Genomic DNA, 24,969 nt, shown 5'->3' with positions numbered 1-24,969 from the left:
TAGTGGAGGACACATGTGGGACATCTTGACATGGTTGTATGCATGCCCATAGATGCATTTTCTCCAAGATATTAGTAAAACGCATATACGGACATGCCTGAGCCTCCACGTCAAGGTGTCCCTCACTAAGGTCACTCTAGCATGACTTATTAAATAAATAATTAAAAAAGAGTGTGTATCGTATGCACCGGAGGCGAGAAACCCTCCTCCCACACCTCAAACATTGCAACGTAAGCCACAATCCAAAGAAATTACCTTGGGTGCACATGATCCGATCTCATTAAAAAAAAAAAAGAATAATGATTTCTAAGTCTTTGTTTGGTCAATACTTGCCTGATGTGGCTCGTACACGGAACCATAGATCTTTTTCCTCGGCATACACAACTGCACTTTTTTATGGGGATGCACAATTGTGGACCCAAGGAAAAAGATCTACATTAAGGGGGGCGGGGGCGGGGGCGGGGGCGGGGGCGGGGGCGGGGGGGGGGGGGGGGGTTGAAGCTAACTGACTCATACACTTTATTTTTGAAATGTATAACTCCAACTTGAAATTATATAACTCCAACTAGTTGGAAAAATTTATATTTTGAAAGCCAACCAAAGAAAAATGTATAAGGAGTTCTTTGAAGCTACGAAGAAGGTGCTTGGTCGATTAGGACTTGGGAGAAGACCTATTTATTCTAGGTCAAGTAAAGAATAATTAAATAAGATTAATATTGGAGTGACCTCAGTGGGGGACACACGGGGACATCTTGACGTGGTGGTGCTCATGCCCATATATGCGTTTACCCCGAGATATGAGTAAAACACATCTATAGACATGCACGCACCACCACATCAAGGTGTCTCCCATATGTCCCCCGTGAGGTCACTCCACAACTAATAAAATAAATTAATAAAAAGAGTGTGTATCGTATGCAACCAGGTAGGAGGCTAGAAACCCTCCTCCCACACCTCACACATTTCCACGTAAGCCACAATCCAAGGAATTTCCTTGGATTACATGGCAATGTTTGTGGTGTGGAAGGATGTTTTCCAACCTCCACCTTGGGTGCATACGATCCGATCTCATTAAAAAATTAATAATGATTTTCTAACTAGAAAGTCTTCGTTTGGTCAATACTTGCCTGACATGGCACAAACACGGAACCATAGATCTTTTCCTTGAGATACACAACTACACATCTTTTATGGGGATGTGCAATTGTGTATCGTGAGGAAGGAGACCTACATTACGGGGTAGTTGGGAGCTGACTGACTTATGCACTTTATTTTTTCAAAGTCAACGGAGGAAAATGAAATTATAAAACTCCAACTTGTTGAAGAAAATTTAGTTTTTGAAAGCCAACGAAAATGTATACAGAGTTCTTCGAAGCCACGAAGAATTTGCTTTGGGTCAATTAGGACTTGGGAGAAGACTGACTTATTCCAAGTCAAGCAAAGAATAATTAAATAAATATATAAAAAAAAGTATGTATCTTTAGCACCCAAGGTGGAGGCAAGAAACCCTCCTCCCACACCTCAAATATTGTCGCATAAGCCACAATCCAAGGAATTTTCATGGCAGGGCTTAGAATTGTTAAAATATGAGTAAATGATGATTTGAATTTAAGATCTCTCCATTTTGAAGAGAGGTTAGAACTCTACACACAACTATTGTTTGTTGATGAAAGATAACTTAAAAAATATAATAATACAATTTGCAAAGTAATATATCATGTGGATCTTGGTGGATATAGGGATGGAACAGTATCCAACCCGGATCCGAATCGGGTCAAGGGACATCAACCCATATCCGAACCATATTTTAATTTGGATATACTTGATGAAACCAAACCCACTAAATTCATATTCCGATCACTCAGATTTCCGATAAAATCCATACCATTTTATTCCCTATTCTTTAGACAGTCTCAAAAAAAAAAAAAAAAAAGAATAATGATTTTCCAACTAGAAAGTTTTCACTCAGTCAATACTTTGCTGACGTGGCATGGATATGGAACCATAGATCTTTTTCTCGGGATACACAGTTTTACATCTTTTATGATAATTGCAGTTGTGTATCCCGAGGAAAATATCGATGGTCACGTGTGCCACGTCAGCCGATCGAAGGTTTTCTAGATAGAAAACCAGCACTCATAAAGAGAAACATTTTGAACCATGCGATGCAATATTTATGAGTAATGATTTTCTTACTCTCCCACGTGTCATACTCAATATACTCTTCTTTGTCCTGATGTGGCAAGTGGTAGAATAAAAATATTCCACCGTCACCCACTCTTTCCAAGAGGTAGGTGCAGCCACCCCTTGATTGCTACCTGCTGTGCTGTTCTTATGGTTTTACAAAACCCTCACAGATCGTGTGATTGAAGAACACGAAGTTGAGTTGACTGGTCCTAAAGCCCATGCCCATTAGTTTTAAGGGTAAAAGACCTGAGTTCTGTCTTGTGTGACATTTTGGGTTAACAGCCCATTGCACCTAAAGTCTGGCCAGTACTCTTTGTTTATGATTATGGTCAATGGAACTAGACCGGTTGGCATTAGCTAATGGACTTCAAGCATTAAAATTCTTTAGGTTCACGGCAATAACAAAAATGGCCAGTCTTTTTTTAATACTCAAAATAGGATCACTTGCCAAAACGTGTCACACATACACACCCCACCAACAATTTTTTAGTAATCCCTTGAAAAGTATTTTTCTAAATTGTAACTTACTCCCTCCTACCCAATTTTTTATGTCATCCAAATAGAAAAAGATACCATCATTCTCTCTACCAAAACCTATCAAATAGCCATTGAAGCTAATAACCAATGATGTTCTGATTTTGAGGAGCGATAGTGAATCTTGTAGATCTATCCATTCTTGTGTTCAATTTTGACTAATTGGAGCTTTCCGCCAAATGTTATCACTCTCTCCTTCTTTCTTTCATTTATTTTAAAATCGTTTATATATTCTTATCAACTTTAATATATTGCTCCTCCATGGTTTTATAAATGAAAATTGGTAGTTAAAAACTCAATGATTTCATGGAATTTTCAAGGTATAGTTCATAAACTATACCCAGTGTTGAACCTTGATGTTATAATGAATGTATTATAACATTGAGGCTCAACGTTACCTATCATCGAACCTCAACACTGGGATACATTATAACATTTTGTTATAGTTATTCGTCAAGGTTTGTTAATAGGTAACATTGAACCTCAACACTAAATTGGCATCGTTGCCAAGGATAAGTATACAGTTTCAATTCAAAGAAGAGAGTTTCTATCCAATTTTTCTTCATTTCTATGTGTTCGGCTGGGGAAAAAAATTAAGAACCAAAATTCAACCTTCTGGTTACAATCATTGGGCAAATCTAAGCATGCTTTCTTTCATTATGTTTTGTTTTCGTTCAACTTCATAGAGTTAGGCTTTTCTTTTGCCCCCTTATTTGATGCACTTAAATGGTTTGTTAGAAGTCCCAAAAGAGATGAATTTGTTATAGGTAGTACCACTATGTGAATATCCCACTCCCGTCCTGAATGAATTTGAATACCACATGAAAATGGATATTGGGCTTGATGAAATTCCATATTACTGTACATTATAAATACCATGAGTCATAATCTGCTCAGTGCCTTGTAGTATTTGATGTATCTTACGATGAGATGTCTTCCTTAAATTGTTTGTCCATCTTAAGCATACTCAAGGAACTTTATATTTCTAAGACTAATTGATCAAGATGGAGGTTGATACATCAAAACTCACACATTTCTTTTTTTAAATTATTTCCTATTATCTTAACCACCCTTGAGCTGGCCCAAAGTTTTGTGATAAGGCTTTGTTGAGGATTATCTAACCCCATGGAATAAAAGCTGGGAGACCAAACTATTGATTTCCATTCATAATGTCAATATGACATCCATTCATAATTTTGGCTATGCAAATACTAAAATATGATAAGAGACAATAAGAAACATATGCACCCAAAATATTAACACCTAAGCAAAGCAAAATATTGTAAAAGAACTAGAAAAATTAAGGGACATGGGATTTATTCTTACAATAAGCACACAAGTTGGACAAAAAGATCACATTTCTAAGAGTAACTATATAGGCAACCTTCACAGCTCTATATCCATGACCCATCCACAGGCATACAGACGGTTATTTTTTGCCCCATGAAAAGCAGAAACACATCTGAATCAAACAAAAAAAATGATGGAGAATAATAAGTAAAGCTCTGACCATCTAAAACTAAAGAAGCATGCAAGCACTAGATGGACATCAAATCAAAAGGATTGAGACCAACATACCGTGGAGTTTCCACTGCTATCTAGCTCGTCATCATCAGAGTAAGATGAATCTGTCGGCATGACTGGTATCTTTGTGGATCCACCCTGCATCTCCCCTCTCTGTTTTTTCAATCTTTCCTCCCTCACTTTGTTGAATATTTTAGTATAGCTATCAGGTGACGAAGGGTTGTCCTAGAAAAATTGGTTCCAGAATAACTTTTATTAAGACAAAGTGGCCCCTTTTCATATCCAAGATTTTCTAGATAGACCAAACTTATTCTATGATAACATAAATTGAGGCTTAATGGATTTTGTCTCTTTGTTAGCACCTTATCAAGCATGTTGTTATGTCGCTTAGGGAGGAGCAGCAATTATTATCATAAATTTTTTGTGCATCTTCTAAAGAAATAGTTTTAACTGATTTTTTGTGCCTGTCCATGATGTGAAAAATATTGAAGAAACTACTAAATTGATTAATTGTTAGATCGGATGGTTGGCAACGGTTCAACTCCAAGTCACTACCTTGGAGCTATTTGGAATGTCATACAGCCTGCATATGCATGGCACGTTCAAGGCCCACTAGGTTTCTTAAATATAAGACATATAGCTCAGGAAACTTTTAATCAGAATCTGAATTCTTTAATTAACTCATTCAATATCTAACTTGATTCATAAATCTGCCCGATTCATGTTTGTATGCTAAATCAGCTAAAAATTCCTTCAAGTCGAGTCTACTCTACTGATTTTCCATTGAGGTTGAGTTGAAGAATTATGAATTAATTCTATCAATCTACATAGGATTTGTAAAAATTATAAGGTGAGGGTGTAATGTGCTTACGTGTGGAACATCCATCCTTGGTTCCACAATATAGTGATTGCTGATAAACGGAGTGTCAGCCGATGGAGAATATGTGCTGCGCTCCTGAATATAGTGATTGCTGATAAATGGAGTGTCAGCCGATGGAGTATATGTGCGGCGCTCCTGAATATAGTGATTGCTGATGAATGGAGTGTCGGCCGTTTGACATTCTCGAAGACCAGATCTACTACTGTCTGTTGGATGATCCATATTGCGGTAGAAGTGAAATCGACTCTTAGGGTTGAGGAAATATCTACAATTCGTTTGCCGATAATAAGACTTAAAAGCCACGAAATGAGGCCATTGGGAGCATCGTGTCAGCAATGATTCAACGTCAAGTGCGGCACCCTATTTCAGTACCATATTTTTATAATTAAAAGGCTTACTAAAAAATTTTGGTAGAATTTTTCTTTCTAAAGAAGCAACCTGCGAAGAAGAGAACGAAACCGCAACAAAGGGACTGAGTCAAACAAAAATAATATTCAAGTACTAATCTGAATTTCTATAATGAAACCACAATTGAAATACAAATATTTGAAATACTCGAAAGAGCACAATGATCAGAGCCCAACAATTAGTAGTTTAAGTAAATAAACCAAAAATTCCCTTTATTATACCCTTTAAGGGCTTTAGAAATCATAGAAGCATATCCAAGTATAAGAACTCAAACAGGAGAATTTTCCCAAATCGGGCTCGACTTTTGACGAAATTCCAATTCTGGATGACTGTTCATTTTAATTCCCAAAACATGAACAGCGAGATCTCAGGTTCGTAACTTTTAGCAAGATTGTCACTTTAGAAACCTGCGATCTTGTTGTTCACGTTTTGTTTTGGGAATTAAAAGAACTGTTATCGAAAATCGAAATTTCGTCATATTCAGCTCATGAAAAGGTAATTTACCCTAAAAAAATATATTTGAACTTAAAACACAGCAATTTAAAGATACAGTTAGATTGAATTGTAACTTACAAAAGGTGTAGAAGGAGAAGATATCGTTACAATAGGCGAGAGACCAAGGGTAACACATGCAACTACGTGGGAGATGCCTCCTTCAGTATAAATCCCAAATTGCGTGATAAAATTATCTTCTAAAAGTCAACTGAGGAAAATGAATGCGTAGAATGTGCTTTGGTCGATTGCGACTTGGGAAGCTGACCAACTCATTCCGGGAAAGTAAGGGTATTTTCCGTCAACTAACACTCTAAGGTCCAGATTAATCTATAGTAATAGAGATTTGTGTAAATGAATCTCAATAATAATAATAATAAATCAGCATTTTGAACCATGGGATAGGGTCGGTGGAATATCGTGCGAGAGAGTATAGATTTGTCATTATCGAATTTGAGTTCCAGTTATCCATTAAAAATGTTTGGGTTTCCCCCCCCCCCCCCCCCCTAGTGGGTGCTAGCGGTTAACAGCTAACGTATTAGTATAAGATTGGATTTGAACCTAAGAAACAACTTAAACAAGGTCTTACCACTTAGCTAAGTGGTCCTTCTTATTAAAAAATGCTAGTTGTTTATAGAATCAAAGATCACATATGTGTGATTGTTTGCTTAGTGAGCAAATTTGCTCACAGTCCAACACCATTTTGACATGTGGAATTGATGACACAAGTAATAATAGGAGATTTTTTTCTCTCCTGCCCATATTTAAAAATCGAAGTTTCCTGATAAGATCACCTTGTGGCATTCAAAAATATGATCCAATACAACAGTGTTATAGAGGATGAAATTCTATGAATTTCAAAAAAAAAAAATTAAATTTAAGTTATTTCTCACCATTCTATTTTTATTTTAAATTTGAATGCTTAGTAGCCATCCATTTTCAACACTATTGATCAACCTTGAAAATCGTTATATTTTTTTAATATCAGTTTTTTCATGAAATCTAGAAGGTTGTGGTGTTCTATTGCCAATATCCATGTGGATCCCACTATACGTTTTAAGATTTTAAATCTAAAAATTAAGATATCTAGGCAATGGATGTGCGGGTACGAGAGAGAAACTTCTTTCTTATCACTTATGCCATCAGTGCCACATGTCAAAATGGTGTTGGGTTGTGAGCAAACAATTACTCGATCACATATTGTATCCCGTTCTTATAGTCTAGGAACGGTGTTTATGTGGCATGTGTTTGGTTGGAGTTTAAAAAACATCGGGCTCCAAATCAAATTGGTTTATAATCGCAGGCAGCCCGATATGTTTATTCTCCAATAAATATGTGATACATAGAGACCATAGGGTTTTATAGGAACAAATATCGTTCTTGATTACGACTCTTGCTTATTTGAGAATCTTTTATCCATTTAATAGCTTAGTTAGGATTTATATAGTATAGATTTTTTTTTCTAAAAGTCAAGGAAAAGAATCCTCTATAGGAAAAGTACCAGCCGACCAAGCACACATCTTTTGTAATGGACTACTTGATGATTGGTGATCAGGGATTAGAAAGTCGTTTCTAGAGCCCTAATTATATAAACTTTAACAGAAAATCATACACTAAATTCCCTCATTAGACATAATGCATGGTAAGTCCATAATAATTCTTGTTTTTAATTTAATTATGTAATTCAAAACTAATTACCGTTATTTAAGTGTAACAAGAATTATTCGCGAAGTTTCAAGGCGAATCGGAAAATCCGAAGTTACCACTATAATCTAGGATCCAAAACAAGACCGTGGACCAAAAGTCAAGTCAATTAACCAAAATTTTACCGCGGTGGCGTGGTCAACAAAGAAAGTCAAGTCTCGAATTTTGTACTGAAGCTTGGTGACTGAATACCATTCGTAATAGACTATTTTTAGTATTTTTTGTAAACACGGAATGTCTCTGAAACTTTAATTTTCACAAAAAATCCTAATCTGGTCTCTTTATAAATAGAAGACCAGACCAAGAGTTGAGGGAGATTTTAGAGAATTAGTTTAATTTTTATTTTCTATTTTTCTTAGTTTTATGAAAGTTGTAAGGAGGTTTTGTCGGTTTCAAGTCAAGAAGCAATAAAGATAATTTCTTTCTTTTATCTCTTTTTCTTTTCATGCTTTCTTATTTTATTTTTGCTTTATTATTCTTGCGATGACTATTGGCTAAACCTCCGATAGATTGGTTGAGGAAGCCTGAACAAGATTCGTCAGTGTTTTACTATTCTCGTAATGATTTAATAATTTTATTGTGATAGTGTAGGTATTTATTATTAGGTTGAATATTAAATATTTTTAAAGTTTTGATGGTTTTTTTTGTTTGTTGATAAATTCAAGAAGAATTATGCTCTACAGAGAATAGTTAATGTTTACATAATAATCTCAACTTAAATTGTTACATACTTTTGATCTCATTTATATTTTAATTGCTTGATTTTTTTATCAAAAAACATTAACTTTGTTTAGTGGATCGAGATAAATAAAGAACCAGAATTCACTGATAAAACTTGTGAAGGTGGATTCAATTAATCTACACTTCTCTTTCGTATTCCTAAGTTTTTATTTTAGTAATTTATTTTAGATAAATCCTCTCTTGCAAATTATTTTAAAATCATTTGTTAAAGTTGAATTCGATTGGAAGTAAAAAAAGATACTTTGGATTAATGTTATCTTGTGGTTCGACCCTTATTTATCAATATTTTCTTTTATTCATTATTTTATTATCATCTACAGCATCTAACAAATTGGCACCATTACCGAGGACAATAGTGTAATCCAATATTATTTTTTTATCCAAAAATTTGATTTGATTTAAAGTAGAACTTAGTAGGATTTTCTTTTAGAAGTTTTTAATTTATTTTCAGAATTTAATTATAATTATTCCGAGAAGACTTAGATTGTAATAGAATTAAGGGACGACAATGGGACGTAACTGTCTCGACTCTTCAGGTTCGTACACCGAGTTTGGTGTCGGTGGCCCAACTCGACTCAACTTGATCAACGCTCGTCTAGAACGATAGGTAAAATTCACAACCCCCACGCATCCCTTGCAAGTGGGTTTCTGTATTGAATTTGAGTGAATTAACTGTACACTTCTGATTGCACATTAGTAAAAAAGGGTACCTTATGAGGATGGCACAAGCAACATAAGAATCGGATTTCATCACTGTATTCTTGTCCTATTAGGAAATTAATTCACACAAGCTTAAATTTAATTAAAATCTAATTAGACTTGACCATAGGTCCTATCGAGTATAATAGGTAAAGTTAACCTGAGTTGCACCAATTGTATTTCTTGATCGAAGTTAGTACCTAAGTGAAATCCTACCCCGTTGTACCTTACTGTACTAGGGGGATAGACTACATCTATGACAGACGAAGAGGTGATTTAAAAATGCCCTTGCTCAGCATCGTGCACCACCTCTCTTTTGGGGATTAGATTGGCTGATTTCGATTTTAGATAATTGAGTTGGAGGCTCAAGCTATCCCTTTGAAATTGTTAGAAGTTGTTTAGTTTAATAGGAACTCATCAAACACGTGTGAAATTCCTCCCTACTACCTGTGTTCATCCTTAGTCCATGTTAGGTAGTAGATCTTAAAAAAATCCACTTGAACCATTCGATCCTGAGATCACAAAATCTCATCCACTTCAAGGTATTAGAAGAAAATTTGATTCCTCACCTATCTCTTGGCCACCTAAGATGGCTCAACTAATTGCCCCACCTCAGATGGTCCAAGAAGATCAACGAACTCTTAACGAGTTATTCACACCCACTACAGCCACTCCCCCTTCACGTATTGCCTTGCTAGCAACCAATGTGGCACAATTCGAAATTACGGCAGTCACCATCAATATACTCCCTATGTTTCATGGTTTGGAGAGTGAACAACCCTATAACTATTTGAACAAATTTCTAACTATATGTCAAACCTTTCGAAATGGTCACCTCGATGATGAAAATGTCAAGTTGATATTGTTCCCTTTATCTTTAAAAGATCATGCCGCAGCATAGTTGAACTCAATGCCTTCTAACTTGATCACCACTTGGGACAAGTTATCTCGTAAATTCATGGCCAAATTTTTTCCAATGGTAAAAATAGAAGAAATCAAAAATGTCATTATGAACTTCAGGGGCAAACCCGATGAAGAATTTTTCCAAACTTGGGAAAGATTTAATGACCTGATTGTAAAATGACCACATTATGGGATTGATAAAGCCAACTGGTTAATTTCTTCTATTGTGGTCTTACGATAGCCCAACGTATCCTTTTGGAGTCTATGCATAAAAGAAAATTCATGAATCAGATTCAAAATCAAGCTTACGAGTTTCTTGTAGAACTTACTGAAAATGCTCGAAACTAGTGCACCAATTTAGGAGACTTTGATAGGAGTGACTTTGGAACAAATAAACCAGGAATGTACGAGATCAAAAGTGATCATGATCTCAGAAATGTAATGATTACTCTGGTTAGTACTATGCAAAACTTAAGTAAGAAATTTGATGCTTTCATCATCAAAATTAACCAACAAGAGGTACATACTGCACTTCAAGTCAATTCAGAGATATCTTTCACATGTAACATATGTGAAACTTTTGACCACCTCATAGAGAACTGTCTTATGGCCACTACAGAGTAAGTCAATGCCATTGGGTCATATAGCACTTTTAGGAAACCCACTCCAAACTCGTATAATCAAACTTACCACCCTGACAATAGGTTTCACCCCAACTTCTCCTATCTTCAAAATGAACTTATCCAACAGGGTGGTGCTCCTAGTTTTCAAAAAGACTATAATAGGCAGTCTCAATCCAATGCAAACATTTCTTTGGTTCCACAAGCATCTTACTCTTCACCTCATACATCTGATCAAAAGGCGATTGTTGTTGACCCTATGACCAACTATTCTCCTCCAGTTGCATAAACAAACTTTGCATTAGAAACAATGGTAACAGAGATGTTCAAGCAATAACAGCAATTTCAACTTGTAGCTCAATAAATACAGAAATTCATGTGGGACCAAGATCAAATGAATCAGAGCTAGGCACAATCAATTAAAAATCTTGAGGTTCAGCTAGGACAATTATCTCTCTCTCTTAGGAAGAGAAACAAAAGACAATTTCCAAGTCAAACTGTGCCTAACCCAAGAGGAACTACCCCAAAAGGAAAGTATGAAATAGCAAGTCAACCTGGTTCCTCTAATGACTCTATTCAAACAGTCCAAACACTACGTTCTGGTAAGCTAATGGATAACCAAGTGCACATGCCCAATGAGGTCCCAATACAAGAGGATACCCAAAGCGCACCTTCAACAGAGGACGAGAAGCAACAAAAAGAAACTCCTCCAATGGAAAAAGAAATTACTATTCCCAAGGCCCTGTTTCCACATAGATTAGCAGAAAATAAAAAAGGAAAGGAATTAGAAGGTATTCTTGAAGTTTTCATGAATGTTCAGATTAACATCCATTTTCTGAATGTTATTTGTCAAATCCCTTCATATGCTAAGTTCCTTAAAAATCTCACTAAGGTAAAAAGAAAAACCCTTGTGCCTAAAGAGGCTACAATGACAGTCCAATCATTTTGTCTGATTCAACAGACAATTATACCTAAATTTAAGGATCCAGGCCGTCCAATAATATCTATGTAAATAGGGAAAATAATGATTGAGAAATGTCTACTAGATCTAGGGGCTAGTGTAAATCTCCTGCCCTTTTCTGCCTACAAACAACCAGGGTTAAAGGACTCAAACCTACAAATATCACTCTCAGTTTAGTAGGTAAATCAATTAAGATTCCCAAAGGGATAGTAGAGAATGTAATAATCAAGGTTAAAGACTTCTATTTCCCCATTGATTTTGTGGTACTTGACACTGAACCTGTCATGAACTCAGACAATCATGTTCCAATCATCTTAGGTCGACCATTCTTAGCCACATTTGATGTTGTTATCAGATGTAGAAATGAGATCATGACCTTAGCCTTTGGAAATATGAAAGTAAAATGGAATGTCTTCCATAACAAGTGTCAATCCACTGACATGGATGATATGAAGGAGGTCAATATGATTGTCTAGACACCTCATTTTTGCACTCGCCTAATTAATCAACTCGTCAACTCGATCGTGACGATTTCCAATGATGGATGATTATTCTAATACTATATCTGTTACTAGATATGTTTTAGAAATTCAGATGAGGTATCTCAAGCAAACAAACTCTAGAAACCACGCTATGCTAGGAAAATACAACTCAAAACATAGAAATCATCATTTTTCAGATAAAAAGAAGTTTTACGATAAAAATCACTAAAAATGACTAAATTACCAAAATACCGCTAACATCAAAACATCCCTAGAGCCTACATTACGCTTAGGAAAACTCATTTGGACACATAAAACAACAAAATGAAATCAAATAAATCATTCCGTCAATTTTTATCAAATTCGACAAAATTACGGAAATACCCCTCATAAGGGTTCACAATCATTTAACGCCAAACCTAAGTTCGAATCCAAGAAATAAGACTCCAACTTTTTGAATCATAGAATGAGTAGGTTTTTTGAAGTACCTACAAATATAAGTTCGAGTCCGAGAAAAGAGACTCCAACTTTTTAAATCATAGAATGAGTAGGTTTTTTGAAGTACCTACAAACCTAAGTTCGAGTCCGAGAAACGAGACTTTAACTTTTTGGAATCATAAAATGAGTAGGTTTTTTGAAGTACCTACAAACCTAAGTTCGAGTCTGCGAAACAAGACTCTAACTTTTTGAATCATAAATGAGTAGGTTTTTTGAAGTACTTACAAACCTAAGTTTGAGTCTGAGAAATTAGACTCCAACTTTTTGAATCATAGAATGAGTAGGTTTTCTGAAGTACATACAAACCTAAGTTCGAGTCCGAGAAACGAGACTCCAACTTTTTGAATCATAGAATGAGTAGGTTTTTTGAAATACCTACAAACCTAAGTTCGAGTCCTTGAAACGAGACTCCAACTTTTTGAATCATAGAATGAGTAGGTTTTTCGAAATACTTACAAACCTAAGTTCTAGTCCGAGAAACGAGACTCGAACTTTTTGAATCATAGAATGAGTAGGTTTTTTGAAGTACCTACAAACCTAAGTTCGAGTCCAAGAAACAAGACTCCAACTTTTTGAATCAAAGAATGAGTAGGTTTTTTAAAGTACCTACAAACCTAAGTTCGAGTCTGAGAAACGAGACTCTAACTTTTTGAATCATAGAATAAGTAGGTTTTTTGAAGTACCTACAAACCTAAGTTCGAGTTCGAAAAGGAGAATGAATTAACAGGATTGTTTAAGTTCCTGTAAACCTTAGCTAGAATCTGATAAATGAGACTCAAATTTTTTCGACCTCTAAAATAAAATTCAGATAGGATTTAATAGAGTTTCTACATCACCTATCTCATGTGATTGTCTTCATTGCATATGTGCATTTTAATTTGAATCATCATTGTCGATAATAAATTTCAACAGATCTACCTCGATATTCGTAAAATATAATCGCAAATGATTTTTATTGATTTCGATGAAAAGGAAATATAGATCTCAGTGTTTCCTCTGATTAACAGTCAAGTACAAAAATAGTGACAATGTATGTAGCTTTTCTTCTCTCCGGGCTTTGCGCTTTATCGACTAAGAAAGTTGCTTGGACGGTGGCTTTGCTTTGTGTTTGATCTTCTGTAGAGGCTTCTGTAGATTTTCTTCTTTTCGGGCTTCACGCTTTATCGGCTGAGAAGGTTTTCTTGACTTCCGGAGAAGAGCTTTATGCTTGATCTTCTCTTTAGCCGGAGCCCGAATCTCTGAAGAACTTTTGCTTTGTCTCTAAATGAGGGCTTGAAAGCTTCTTCTTCTCTAGAGGGAGAGCTTCTGTCTTCTGAGAGAAAGTGATCCAGCTCTCCTCTCAATGAAAGAGGCTCTTGCATTTATGGACTTAAAATAATTTAGATTTCTAATTATACTCCAACTTAAAGAGGTTTAATTGATTTGTTTAAGAGGTTAAATTTGTCCAAATCCCATTTTAAGGATTTTCTGGATTATTATTGGGCCAAATTTATTTATTTGGGTATAAGGCCCAATAATTAATATGGATCACTTGGATTTGTTGGATCATGGACTTTATTTGCGAAAACCTAAAACCCAGGCTTGTAAGAGCCACATTCCCATTTAATGGACTCAATTTTGATTTGAGGCCCACTAATAAAAAACTAATAAAATTAGGGATATTTGTTTATAACAATTTGTAAATGCCTCTTTGAAATTTTGATACCTACAAATGCCCCCTCAAGGATGAGTTGACGGCAACATAGTTGAAGGCGATGCATCATTGATCTTGTTTGTGAGCGGATGAATGCTTGAATTGAAAGATATTGGTCACATGATTTCTCCTTGCGACTCTTCAATTATCAAAAAACAAACACCAATATATATATATGAGTAGCGTTCAATGGCCAACAGTTTGGCAAACATTTTGGCAAACACATTTTTCAAAACATGGGTTAGAGGTCTTGGAATTGGCTGATTTTTGGTGAGGATGATCTCTATGGTGAGGAGATCATCATCACCAAAAATCAGCCCATTCCAAAACTTCTAACCTCATCAAAAATGGTTTACAAAAAATGGACGGTTCACGATTTTTCAACTTGTAAAATGGGGCTAGAAGTTTTGGAATGAGCTGATTTTTGGTGAGGATGATCTCCTCACCGTAGAGATCATCCTCACAAAAAATCAGCCCATTCCAAGACCTCTAACCCATGTTTTGAAAAAGTGTTTGCCAAAATGTTTGCCAAATTGTTGGCCACGGATAGGGACCCTATATATATTATTTTTTTTGGGAACTTATCTGGTGGATTGTAACAACATGAGTTTGAAGTAGTTAACAATGCAGAACTTCAACCTACGTCGCTTCCACAAATTAGAGGTCCACAGATTTTAACAATTCAAGAAAATATTTTCTTGAGTTTGCAAAAAAATTTTTTTTTAGAAAGCCTCTTGAGAGAAACCAGGCCCATAAAAAAAAATCTTTGAGACCAATTACTCCAACCCCAAAGTTGGATGTGCACTTGGGATGCATGGAATCAAATCTAACCAAATATCCCAACTCATATTTAGCTGTACCTGAGATGTATAATATCAAGCTTCAAAATATCTCAACTCAAAATTAATTGTACTCGAGATGCATGGGATAAAGACCTCGTTTCTATGCCTTCTCATTCATGCAATTGACAGGAGGCTTTTAACTTTAGAAAGATTGGGGTTATCTATCAAATATACGGTTGAGATGTTAGGAAAACAGTAATCTCAATTGGCTACTAAAATCTTGTACAATGGATGCTTTAACAATGATGACGTGGCCTCATATCTTCTCCCATTATTTCATGGACTTGGGCTTTAAAAATAATGGGCCATAAGGTGAGCTCAACGCCTTAAGTAAGATTTGAATCCTACTAAGTTAGTAAGATTTGAATCTTTTGCCAAGCCAAATTCTCTTGGTCTTACTGCAGTACAGAAACGTACCAAACTAGCTCATTGGCCCCCCTTTTTTTTTTAACTTGATGCTCTTATGCTTTATTGTTATTAGGCCCAATAGCCATGGATCAAGCCTTAAAATAGTTACATTGGTCTTGGGCTTTTGCTGTAGCAAATAATGATGAATATAGGTTGGGCTTCAACAATTAATATTTGGGGTGTCAATATAGAGTTGGAGTTTAAAAAGTAAAACGTTGGAGTGCCGATATAAGATTTAACAAAACTAAAACCCAAAACCTCTTCTTTGATGTAGAACGTTCTTGAGAGCTTGATAGAAGCTTCTCTCTCTCTCAGATTTCAGCCATGGAAGGGAGAGTTTCGTAGGTTTTGAAACACAAACTCAGTTTTGATCCCTTCTTCCTTTTATGTTATTTTTCGTTGGAGCAATCTTCACCACGGTGCATCTACTCACGTTCTAATTGCAGCCACTTGTAGGTATTCTTCTCTCTCTCTCTCTCTCTTGCTTTTCGACGAACCGTGAAGCATTTCTATGAGCTCTCTCAGCATCTCCACGGCTTTCGGCAACTCTCGGTCGTTCATTATTCAAGTTTTTTTTTTCTTGATTCAAGATTTGGTTCAAATCTGGAATTGAAGAAACGTTTGATGGAATGTTTTTTTTTTTTTCAATCATTCTTGTTTGAGTTTGACTGATTCAGATTTTGGGGCTGATCTTGAGAAGCTCCCAAGATTTTGGGACTTATACAGATTTTGGGGCTGATCTTGATTGAGTCACCTCAATGTTAATCGGGTCCAGTTGAGCGGACTCACAATGGGCCGCAAATCATTATTATTACTTTTTTTGAAACTTCATCTGATCAGTAGATTTATTCCATTAGAAATCTTTAAGGTCGATTCCTAATTTAGATAAATCTTCTTGGATTTGAAATTCTTCATCGATCTGGAATCGGAATCTTCGATTAGACTTTTCTTCCGATTAAAACTCTAACTTTTGTAAAATTGGGTTCGTAGCTCTTTTCCATTTTTTTTTAATATATTTTTTTTTACTCTAAACAGAGTTTTAGTTTCATACAAACTCGACAACGAGTTTGAAAGAGATTTGGACTTCAATTTCCTTATTGATAGAACGCACCAACGAGAGTTTTTTTTTTTCGAAAGATTTAATTCGACATATCACATCTCATCGAGTAGGGTTTTATTTTCTTATAAATAGAACACAAGTTGCTGTAGAAGGTTTGTCTTCTCTTATTTCTGTTTTTTTTTTTTTTTTAGCACACAGATTTATCCTTTCTTAGAGAATCACGTAGTGGAGGCTGCCCATAGACCCTTTCACCAACATATTTTGGATGCGATCTTTTACACTAGCACTCCTTAAAGATGTGGTCGATATTGTCATTAATATGAAAGCAGCAAAATTCACTATTGATCTTCTAAGTTGTGTACAAGGCAATTTCTTTATTCTGTAATTTCCCATCTTTGGATAGATTTATAATGACATTCACAATGTTGTTCACATACATTGTTTCTTCAATTACAATCTCTACCGCAGTTAATACCCTTTGATAATTAGAATAATACTGGACAACTTTTACTTGTTCTAAAAATCAATATTTAGAAGATCCAACTTCAGAATGGAATTCTACACTTAGTTTGTCAATCCAAACTACTAGCTCACATGGTTCAAAGATCTAACTTCATTCACCAACCGATGAATAGACAATCTTCCCAAAACATCATAGAATAACTTGAAAATCTATCCTCACCAACACCATATGAAGTTGGTGTTTCAGATGAGCTGTTGGTATTACAACCAGCACTACCTCTATCTCGGCTAAGTACATTGACCTTTCCCTTTTTTTCGAGAAAAAAAAATTTCAATGAAAATAAAATTTGACCTCCATGACACAGTAATTTCCCCCAAAGTATAACAAAATCATTTTCCTATTTTTTTTAGAACAACTTGTTGGAGGATATGAATAGAGTTATATGAGCATATAAAATAATCTTCTTGAATTGATTGTAATTTGAACTCCTTTTTTATTACTTTGTTATACTTTGTCTCTTCTCCTTATTGGGCCTTCCCCATTTTTTTTCAAAACTTGTGAATGAATTTCATTGGAGTTTCTCTTTTTCTTACAGATCTAGGATTACCAATAATATTGATATAAAGATCTAATTCTTTTGGGTCGATTGTAGCTCGACTACAGCTTCAAAACCACAGGAAGGTATGGATCTTAGACATTCTTCCTATATATTTTCTTTGAACTTTGTCATCCTCGTATTTCCTTTCTTATGAATTATAACCAGAATTACAAATTGAGAACTTATAACCCTTATCAGTCAACTTTTAGAACATTTATCTGTTAGTTTGCTTAGCGGTGGTCAATGTTGAATTGTTAAAAGTATTGCGTGATAAATGATGTACATGTAGAAGAACCATGTGACAAACCATTTGTCCAGCCAATTGGCCATTAAAGCAATTGTTTATCAGTAATGCTTAAGAGTGGACAACATCAATTGGCTGACAAACGTCAACTGGCTAACAGAATCACAGGATGCAAGATTTATACATGTAGAAGATCCATACGATGAACTATTTGTCCAACTGGTTGGCTAACCTCTAAAGCAACTATTTATCAGTAATGCTTAGGAGTGGATGATGTCAACTAGCTAAAAGAATCGCGGTACGCAAGCTTTATGTACGTAGAAGATCCATTCAACGAACTATTTGTCCAGCTGGTTGGCTAACCTCTAAAGCAACTGTTTATCAGTAATGCTTAGAAGTGGATGACGTCAACTAGTTGACAAACGTCAACTGACTAAAAGAATTGCGGTACGCAAGCTCTATGCACGTAAAAGATCCATGCGACGAACTATTTGTCCAGCTAGTTGGCTAACCTTTAAAACAACTATTTATCAATATTACTTAGGAGTAGACAACGTCAATTAGCAGAAAAACGTCAACTGTTTAGCAGCATCACAATGTCAATTGGCTGACAAATGTCAACTGGTTAGAAAAATCATACGACGAATCATTTGTCCAGTCGATTGGCCAATCTTTAAAGCAGTTGTTCATCAGTAATGCTTAAGAGTGCACAACATCAACTGGCTAGCAGCATCATAACGTCAATTGACTGACAAACGTCAACTGGTTAGAAAAACGATGCGACGAATCATTTGTCCAGTCAGGTGGGCAAACTCTAGTGCCAGAGCATTATTGAGTATGATAATTTTTTTATTCATATTCTTCTATATCTCTAATCAATATGAACCTAGTACTTAATGAGACATGTGATTTTTTTTTAATAAGTGTATTTGGTCTCTTTTTTTTTCTTTTTTTTTTCACAGAGATGGCTAGAGACATTTTTTCCAAAGGTTCAAGGAATAAGAATCGTTCCAAATGAAACTTACCGCATGAAGGTTGGGTAGATGATCCTATAGATCCTTCTCAAAAGGGAAAATGGCTTTGTTTTCCTCATGTTATGATAGCTGATTGTTCAAGAAGAGGGAACTTTTCATCTGTGGAGCTGAAGCTTGTTGTGCACACACCGATGACCGGTCCTTTAAGGCACAAGATACAGAAAGGGACACATCACTTGATATGACAACTTTAAGTGAATATCCTCCAACAGCTAACTTACTCCCTGGAGATGAGATTGATACGGAGTGTCAGCCATTTTTATGTCATCCTCCACATCATGACCAAACTCGCAATTGTTCACAGGTCGTTTTGACGCAGAAGATCATGCAATGTTTTACTCAATGGGGTTCAGATATTGAACCTCGAGGCGATATTCGATATCTCAGTGATTTTTGGGATTGGAGTTTGGATGTGAGCCATAAACTACAGAGCAAAAAAGTCAACAGTTTCCCTTGATGAAGCTACATTTGCTGCTAGTAAGAAGTACAATCGTCTGAACGGCATGTATCGGGCTTTATGTGAGTTTTGGTATCCTGAGATTAACACTTTTATGACGGGACGTAGGGAAGTTGGCATTTCTTCATGGGAAATGCAGAAGATTTCTGGACTTTCTATCACGGGTGAGTATTATGGAGAAGTGGTGCCTAGTTTTGATGAACTCATTGGTCGCAATGGTGTTCTAGGTCTTCCTCTTTCTTGCCAATATTTGTTCAAGGCATATGCTTTACTGATTTTTGAAAAAGGGAGCGACTGTGTTAGCCATAGTGAATGACTTGATTTCTGGTACACCAAAGCTGAATGGATTTCTAATCCTCGTTTGACGATAGAGTATAAGGAAAGCGTAAAATCGTTTTACTTTGATCGTAGTGGCCGTCAGCATCCCAGAATAAAATTACGAATACCTTTTTCTTCTCGAGTTACTTTGGCAAAGGGGGTCGCAAAGAGGGAGAAAATCCATTTATCAGGCTCGATTTTCCTAGGAATCAGAATGTTGATGATGAAGTTATGATAGTTACATATCTCTTATTGTGGTTGTGTCATTTTATTCTCCCTTGTGAGAATGGTGATGTTATTCGTCCAGGAAATTTCAAGGTAGCAACATTGATGGCTCAAGATACTACATTCAGCTTGATATCTCCACTTCTGTGTTGTTTGTACAAAGGTTTAACTCAGACCTATTGGGGTATGAAAACACAGAAAGTTGTAGGTGTTTCCACGAGTTATTGTCCCCTTCATTATTTATTTGGATGGGTTTGATTTCATTTTCCTCGGGGAGTATTTGGTAGCATTGATAGTGACTTTGGATTTTTGTATTTGGTTCGTACAACTGGTGTTTCCAACTCATATTTTTATTGGGAAGATAAAGATGTGAGGGATCTGATCATTACCATGGATTCTAGTGATTTTAAATGGCATCCTGAGGAGATTTTGCCACCAAAAGGTCATAGAAGGATACGGACTGATGATGGTGATGATCCTTTTGAAGTTCAAGCTTTCATGATAAGTTGTCGTCCTGGATTTGTTATATTTCGATATGGTGATGTTTACGAGGTGGAAATGTATAGCCCTCACAGGTTTGCTTGTCAACAAGGCTTTCGTCAACGTATCCCTGGAACTTTGATTCCTTTCACAAGATACGTGGATGGTTTTCTTTGACTCAGACCAAAAGTCGTGTCAACTTTTTTATTCCTCTAAAAGTGCAAGACATGAATCGACAATTTGATAAGAGTTATAGGGATTAGTGGGTTCAAGACGTAGTACCTCACTTGGATGCCCTTGATTTTCGTCTTCTTGAAGATAGCATCTCCGTTCCGAACTTTAATTTTGATGAAAAGAAAAGGGTTGAAGATCGTGAGGCACGTCATACTTTGCTTGCCACGCAAAAACCTTCTCGAAAAAGAAGAATAGAACACACACGCATTGATGATACGCAAAATGTCATTACGGAGCCTAGATTGAAATTGTGTTTCAAAAAAGTACTACCAACGCCAACGACTACTTAGACAGAACAGGCCGATATTGTTGGGGTAGATGTAGAACAAGCTGTTCATAAATCAAGTCCCGTGGATTCTTTGAAGCCTGTTGCTCATATTGAGCCTAAAGATACGAGTGTGTCTCTAGATGAGCAAGAAGCTGAAGCTGAGAATGATGTGTCTCTTAGGAAATGTAATTTTACATAATTTTTTCCTTTCTTAGAAATTTCATGTTTTTTTATGTATATATATATATATACATAATCTTTTGTGATTTAATTGTTTTCGCAGAATCATCAACTAATATACACTCCATTGCCGATTTGTTCGTCTCAGAAGATTTTGCAGTCCTCCCTGCCTTCTCAGGTATGGGAGATGTTTGGAATGTCAGTCATCTTAGTAGAGGGCTTTCGAAATTGGTTGATATTGAAGACCCTTCAAAGAGTGATTGGGACGAGGTTTCTTCATGTCCTTGTCAAAATTCTCGTGGCACTCCATCAACTTCAACTACACATACGGCTCCCACTGCATTGGCTTTACCTATTTCTAATAAGTTAGTTGATTCATCTGTGATTGTTCCGAAGTCACGTGGAATGCTTACTATTTCTACCCAAACTTGACAAGCTTCTTTGCATGATAGTGACATCGACTTATGCGTTCAAAAAATATTACATAGAGCTCGTGATGAATTCTTTCGATCTAGAGTTGAGTTGATGCTCAATATTGGCTTTTCCAACCTAAGAGAATGGCAATCACTTCATATGCCTGCCATCATCTCTTCTCTCAAGGATGCTTTCAGAACTGATCCTATGCCATTTGTGAATTTCTTCGAATCGCTTATAGTTGGAGTAGAGGCGTATCTTTCAAGACGAGAGAAGGCTTTATCATCTTTGTTAACAGATGATAGGAATCTTCAGCTATCTGTCTTAGATTAGGAAGTTTAGCTAAAACGTCAATCAGTAGATAGTTTATGTACACAACTGACTGAAGTTAAAGAGAAAGAAGTTGAATTGACTAAACGAGAAGTTGAGTTAGAAATCGAGTTGACTCAGATCAGAGAAATGCTACCACAAGTCACTACTTCTAGAGAATCTCTTAGTACTCAAGTTCAGGAAGAGGAAGAGGCTCTACTTACTGTTGAAGCAGAGTGTACTCGCCTATCTAATGCTCCAATCATTAATGATGATGATATCGGTGCTTGTAAAGTAGAGAGAGAATCTTTGAAGAAAAAGTTTTGGAACCTTAGTTCTTTATATTAAGCTTTTTTTCATTTATTTATTTTTTTTTACTGTATAGGACTTAGGAAATTATAACATTATTTATTTCGTTTGAAATTAATAAAATTCCCTTCTTTCCTTATACGAGTATCTTATTAACTTTTTTTTGTTGATGTGGTTGAATCTGAAGTAACTTTACAGGTTGCTTACGTACCCAAAAATGGGATCAAACCATAATGTAGTTCAGATGGATAATGCTCTAAGTTTTGCCTAGACCGCCCTCTCGGGTTTTCAATCTAGCGAGCTCAATTATTATTATTTTTTGGACCGTTCACAGTTTTAACTCATGCGGGTCAGGAGTATCATGTAGTTTAAGCTCATACGATAATGAGCATTGCTAAACAGTTTAGGCTCGTGCCGAGGAGCATTGTCAAACAATTTATACTCGTGCTGAGGAGTATTGTCAAACAGTTTAGGCTCGTGATGGGAGCATTGTCAACCAGTTTAGGCTCGTGTTGGGGAGCATTGTCAAACAGTTTAGGCTCGTGTTGGAGAGCATCATTCTTTTAAACATAGTATCTTTTGAGGAATTTTCCGTTAATTGGACCAAGACTTAATCCTTCTGGTGTTACAAGAAGATATGCACCATTAGTGTATAGTTATTTCACTATATAAGGCCCATCCCATTTTGGATCAAACTTCTTTCTAGAACGGTGTGAGAGGATGATTGGTCGCTGTACAGTGAGAACTAAATCGCCAAATTGAAAAGAACGTGGTCGAACTTTCTTATTGAATGCACGTGATAGACGGGCTTAGTAACATTCTAGCCGTTGTTGTGCTTCCAATCTTTTTTCGTCCAATGCTTCAAGTTCAGCCAAACGTAACTTAACATTCTTATCGCAGGTCAAACTTCTTGAATCGCAATCCTTAGTGAAGGTATTTGTCGTTCCAGTGGGAGAACAGCTTCAACTCCATAAACCAATGAGTAAAGTGTGGTTTGTGTGGAGGTGTGGTATGAGGTTCTGTATGCCCATAATGCTTCTCCGATTCGTTCATGCCTATCTTTTTTCTATTTTGAGACAACCTTCTTAAGAAGCTTACAGAGAGTTTTGTTGAAAGCTTCGGCGAGTCCATTTGCTGCAGCGTTGTACATTGTAGAACATCTTTGCTTAATGTTAAACTTCATGCAAGAATTGATCCATCAGCGTATTGCTAAAAGATTTCCTATTATCTATCATGATATATCGTGGAATGCCGTAACGGAAGATGATATTATTTTTTATGAAGTCGACTACTGTTTCTTTCTTGACCTCTCGAAGGGGAACTGCTTCAGCCCACTTAGAAAAGTAATCAGTTACGGCAAGGATATAAAGATGTTGTCTTGAGAATTTTGGGAGTGGTCCAACGACATCAAGTCCCCACCCATCAAAGGGCCAAGATGCGATTGTAGGATGCAATGGCTCCAGTGGTTGACGAATGTAATCTCTATGAAATTGGTAAGCTTTACACCTCTTTGCATGGTTTAAAGAATCTTTCACCATAGTAGGCCAGTAAAATCCCATCCTCTTCAGATTGTGATCGAGTTTCAGCCCTGACTGATGTGAACCGCACATTATAGAGTGTGCTTCTTCTAAAGCATCTCGGATTTCATCATCTCCGAGACATTTCATTAAGATATTGTTGAAAGAGTGACGATATAACTTATCGTTGAAATATAAAAATCGAGGTGCCCTACGACGTATTTCAATTTTGTGCTTTAGATCGTCTGGCAGTTTCCCATGCTGTAGATAGTTGATATGTGGCTGTATCCAATCTGTGACTTCGGCTATTTCGACGGTGTTTGCTTCGTGCAATTCACCATTTTCCTCTATCAAAGGAGGTAGTACCCACCTATGACAGATAGGGATACTCATTGTCTCTCCTTCTAGCATCGCCAAACTTGCAGCAAGACTAGCTAAAGAGTCAGCCTGCTTGTTTTTGGCTCTTGGTATGTGTTTGATGATGACATCTTCAAACTGAGTTAGAAGTTGTATAGCATACTGGTGATAAGGTACCAACTCATGTTTTCGAACGTCATACTCTGTTGAGAGTTGATTGATGACAAGCTGTGAGTCCCTATACACATAGAGTTGGTGTAACTTCATCTCTAGCCCGAGTTCTAAACCAATGATCAAAGATTGGTATTCTGCAACATTATTTGAACATAATTTTGCAAAGGTAAATGAAAATGACAATACCTCATTTTGTGGGGCGATAAAAATTACACCTATCCCCACTCCATCTCTTTTAGCTGCACCATCAAAGAACATTCTCCAAGCTAGAAGCACATCAATAGAGAATACTTCTTCATCAGGCAAGTCGTGAGACAATTCCCATTCAGCTGGAATAGGATGATCAGCAAGAAAGTCGGCTAATGCTTGTCCTTTTACAGTCTTTTGAGGGATGTAAATAATCCTGAATTCTGATAAGAGAAGGGCCCATTTAGCTAGTCTTCCCGACAAGACTGGCCTTATCATGATATATTTGAGTGGATCAGCTCGCGCAGTGAGTCGAATTGTGTGCGACAACATATAATGCCGAAGTTTCTTTGTGGCGAAGATGAGCGCTAAACATGTCTTTTCGATTGGTGAATAGTTTACTTCTACTCCAACAAGAGTTCGATTCAAGTAGTAGAGTGCACCTTTTTTTCCTTCGTCATTTTCTTGAGCCAACAATGTTCCTAATAACATTTCTTGTACATTAATATAGAGAATCAGTGACTTTTCAGGAATTGGTGCAGAAAGAACAAAAAGCTTGAGAAGAT

The 24,969-nt window shown here is 36.3% G+C and overlaps 1 protein-coding gene and 1 long non-coding RNA gene across 4 annotated transcripts; one reads left to right on the top strand and one right to left on the bottom strand.

Moving 5' to 3' along the window:
* Nucleotides 1-3,892: 3,892 nt before the first annotated feature.
* LOC147410599 (uncharacterized) lies at nt 3,893-6,264 on the bottom strand. 3 transcript variants are annotated; one of them, XM_086437264.1, is made up of 4 exons: nt 6,107-6,264; nt 5,117-5,563; nt 4,300-4,470; nt 3,893-4,183 (listed from the first exon to the last, which is right to left on the bottom strand). In XM_086437264.1, exons 2-4 carry the CDS (start codon nt 5,345-5,347, stop codon nt 4,151-4,153), a joined length of 435 nt encoding a protein of 144 aa, XP_086293390.1. In that variant the 5' UTR covers nt 5,348-5,563; nt 6,107-6,264; the 3' UTR covers nt 3,893-4,150. The 3 variants fall into 3 exon arrangements, with proteins under 3 accessions (XP_086293390.1, XP_086293406.1, XP_086293397.1); XM_086437280.1 differs by having other exon boundaries at nt 5,117-5,485; XM_086437271.1 differs by lacking the exon at nt 6,107-6,264 and having other exon boundaries at nt 5,117-6,066.
* A 9,606-nt stretch (nt 6,265-15,870) lies between these two features.
* Nucleotides 15,871-23,065, top strand: LOC147410598 (uncharacterized). The gene is made up of 3 exons (XR_015177052.1): nt 15,871-16,032; nt 17,695-17,780; nt 18,904-23,065. It is a non-coding gene; the product is annotated as an uncharacterized LOC147410598 (long non-coding RNA).
* Nucleotides 23,066-24,969: the final 1,904 nt, after the last annotated feature.

Source organism: Akebia trifoliata, chromosome 1, assembly GCF_017979445.1.
Source record: "Akebia trifoliata isolate Shusen 1 chromosome 1, ASM1797944v1, whole genome shotgun sequence".
Lineage (NCBI taxonomy): Eukaryota > Viridiplantae > Streptophyta > Magnoliopsida > Ranunculales > Lardizabalaceae > Akebia > Akebia trifoliata.
This window is presented reverse-complemented; position numbering and strand designations above follow the sequence as displayed.